At 32.8% G+C, this 3,847-nt stretch overlaps 1 protein-coding gene across 1 annotated transcript in view; it reads right to left on the bottom strand.

Moving 5' to 3' along the window:
* Nucleotides 1-3,847, bottom strand: part of LOC108665586 (CD82 antigen-like) — a 20,444-nt gene that overhangs the window by 5,431 nt on the left and 11,166 nt on the right. Inside the window, exon 3 of the mRNA XM_018152360.2 lies at nucleotides 1,066-1,167. Within this exon, the coding sequence (XP_018007849.1) occupies nucleotides 1,066-1,167 (102 nt within the window). The remainder of the gene's footprint in view (nucleotides 1-1,065; nucleotides 1,168-3,847) is intronic.

Here is a 3,847-nt window from a genome sequence, read left to right as displayed (position 1 = left end):
GCGTATGTGGCACTCATGTGTGGCATGTGCAGCGTATGTGGCACTCATGTGTGGCATGTGCAGCGTATGCGGCACTCATGTGTGGCATGTGGGATTAATATCATGACAAATGTGATGAGTAACATTGAGTATCTGTAATTAAGTTATACTTCAGAGGACTCTCGTTTTAAATACAGAGATGAATAATGTGAGCAATGAATGCGTAATATTCATATCGCCACAGGAGTCGCAGTCAGAATATTGCGATGAGTATTATAATAAATGTTATGAATAATAATGAATAAATCAAATAATAATGTGATGAATAACAATAAATAAATAAAATAATAATGTGATGAATAACAATGAATAAATAGAATAATAATGTGATGAATGACAATGAATAAATAAAATAATAATGTGATGAATGACAATGAATAAATGCAATAATAATGTGATGAATAACAATAAATAAATGCAATTATAATGTAATGAATAACAATGAATAAATGCAATAATAATGTGATGAATAACAATGAATAAATGCAATAATAATGTGATGAATAATAATGAAGATATAAATCAATAATGTGATGAACAACAATGAACAAATAAAATAATAATGTGATGAATAACAGTGAATACATAAAACAATAATGTGATGAATAACAATGAATAAATAAACAATAATGTGATGAATATCAATGAATAAATAAAACAATAAAGTGGTAAATAACAATGAATAAATAAATGTTAAATGAATAATGTAATGAATAACAATTAAGATATAAAATAATAATATGATGATTAACCATGAAGATATAAATAATAATGTGCTGAATAACACTAAATAAATAAAATAATAATGTGATGAACGATAATGAATAAATGCAATAATAATGTAATGAATAACAATGAAGATATAAAATAATAATGTAATGAATAACAATGACTAAATAAAAGAACAATGTGATGAATAACAATGAATAAATAAAAGAACAATGTGATGAATAACAATTAATAAATAAAACAATATTGTTATGAATAACAATGAATATATAAACAATATAACAATGAATAACTCACGCTCTTGAGGACACACCGCAGCTCGGACGCCCCAGCGATCCACCCCACGAGCCCCGTGAGGAAGAAGAGGAAGCCTACACCCACCGCGCTGTAGGTGAACACCTGGGGCATGACGGGCTAGTTACTCATCACTATACCTGGTCACTAATACCTGGGGCATGACGGGCTAGTTACTCATCACTATACCTGGTCACTAATACCTGGGGCATGACGGGCTAGTTACTCATCACTATACCTGGTCACTAATACCTGGGGCATGACGGGCTAGTTACTCATCACTATACCTGGTCACTAATACCTGGGGCATGACGGGCTAGTTACTCATCACTATACCTGGTCACTAATACCTGGGGCATGACGGGCTAGTTACTCATCACTATACCTGGTCACTAATACCTGGGGCATGACGGGCTAGTTACTCATCACTATACCTGGTCACTAATACCTGGGGCATGACGGGCTAGTTACTCATCACTATACCTGGTCACTAATACCTGGGGCATGACAGGCTAGTTACTCATCACTATACCTGGTCACAAATACCTGACAAATACCACTAATATTTACCAACAAAACAAAAAAATCGACAACAATAACATTCACTCACACAACAACATTCACTCACACAACTACATTTACTAACACAACAACAACATTCACTCACACAACAGCAACATTCACTCACACAATAACAACATTCACTCACACAACAACAACATTCACTCACACAACAGCAACATTCACTCACACAATAACATTCACCCACCAAATGCAACATTAACTGCTGTGTTAGTGCTGGTGTTAATGTTATTAAGCAGCACAGCGCACATTAAAATTCAAACACAAATTCAAAGTTCCTGTTCAGCAGTATTAATAAATAATTCAATAAAAATTATAATAGAATAAATGCAGGTAAATTTTGGCTTAACAATAAAATAAGTAAATCACAGATGAACTGAAACTGAAGATAATTAGAACTGTATTGTTATTTGTAACTGAATATAATTCGAATTTCGCTTCACGAATATCAGAATATCACAATAAAAATTATTTTATATGTAGTATATATAAATTATAGATATTATATACCGAATATTATATATTATACCTAATTATTAGGTATATAATACACATAAATTAGGTTTTTATTACAGAGCTTGTTGACATCACACGCCGGCTAGCTGATATAAATTGCACAAATTCTCAGTACACCCTGCTTATAATTATTACATTAAGATTATAATTATCATTGTCATTATTACCAATTATTTTATAATTAAAATAATTATAATCATCAATAATAAGCTCATCAAGCTATAAACGTATCGGCTTCACATTCATTGCTCTCGCGAGTTACGCGATACATCGTAGCAATCGTACGAACTTAGTTTCCTCTAAGCGTCTGTTCGTACGTAGTTTTATTCGTAACAAAATACGAATCAGAGCTTCCTCCCTGAAACTTTTCGTACTGATCTAATTAAGTCTATTGTACTTCTACTTTCGACTTCTTCTTCCTACTTTCTTCATCTTGTAGAAGCGAGTCAGATTTATTTTCATTTTTTACATCTTTTCGTACTTATAGCATCAGATTGAGCCAAGACTAATCTATTTTCTACTTATTTTCGTACTTGAGCATCTGATCGAACCAACACTAATCTATTTTCTACATCTTCTCGTACTTAATTGTAGCATCTAATCCAATCGAGACTAATCTATTTTCTACTTCTTTCCGTACTTGTAGCATCTGATCGAACCCAATCTACTTTCTACTTCTTTTCCTACGAAGCAACTGATCGAACGGTTACGTCAAGGCAGCTATCCCACAAAAACTGGTTTGGTTCAGAAACTGGCACATATGCTAGCAACTGGGAGTCCAAGTCTCGGTAACTAGTCCACGTCTCGGTAAGTTATTTTTGGTACTAGTTTATTCTTCAATATATGTACTAGCTCATGTCTCGGTATAGGTACTGGTACTAGTCCATGTCTCGGTAAGTTGGTTTTCGTACTAGTTTATTCTTCAATATATGTACTAGTCCATGTTTCAGTATAGGTACTAGTCCATGTCTTTTTATAGGTACTAGTCCATGTCTCGAGATATCTCGTAATGCAGGTCTGCCTGGTCTGACTGATGTTATGCAATGATAGACCATGTATTTATAATTCCTATCTCTGACCTGACTCAGCCGTGAAACAGTTTAGTACGATCTTCAAGGTTGAGCCACATTTTAATAAGGTAAAATATTTATTCCTAATATTTTATTGCGCCACTTGCTCGTTGTTAATGATTTTCATAATTCAATGGCAATAGTATTCCGGGAAACCAAATTTCCTGAAAATATAGATTATGTTATGTCGGGTGCATTATTAAGTGTATATATCATGTCGTGTATATTATTGAGTGCACATATCACGTCAGATATTTTATTGAGTGTATATCATGTCAGGTATTTTATTCACCGTATATATCATGTCGTGTATATTACTGAGAGTATATATCATGTCGGGTATATTAATGAATGCATATACAGGGTGAACCAGAATTAAGTAACCCTTTAAATTTGTTAATAAATAAAAAACTAAGAACGTTATGAAGTTGAAACTTGTTTTATTTAAAAGAAGAACATTTTTATGGTAATATTGTATCATAGTTACGTCATTATCCCGTATAGCTTGCTAAATTTGTGTTTAATTATCAAGCCTTAAATCTGTCTCTTATACACATCTAGATGTGTATAAGAGACAGACACAGTTATATAATTGCCGCAGTGCACCTTAAATAGCT

Source organism: Hyalella azteca, unplaced genomic scaffold (genome assembly GCF_000764305.2).
Source record: "Hyalella azteca isolate HAZT.00-mixed unplaced genomic scaffold, Hazt_2.0.2 contig9792, whole genome shotgun sequence".
Taxonomy (NCBI): Eukaryota; Metazoa; Arthropoda; class Malacostraca; order Amphipoda; family Hyalellidae; genus Hyalella; species Hyalella azteca.
This window is presented reverse-complemented; position numbering and strand designations above follow the sequence as displayed.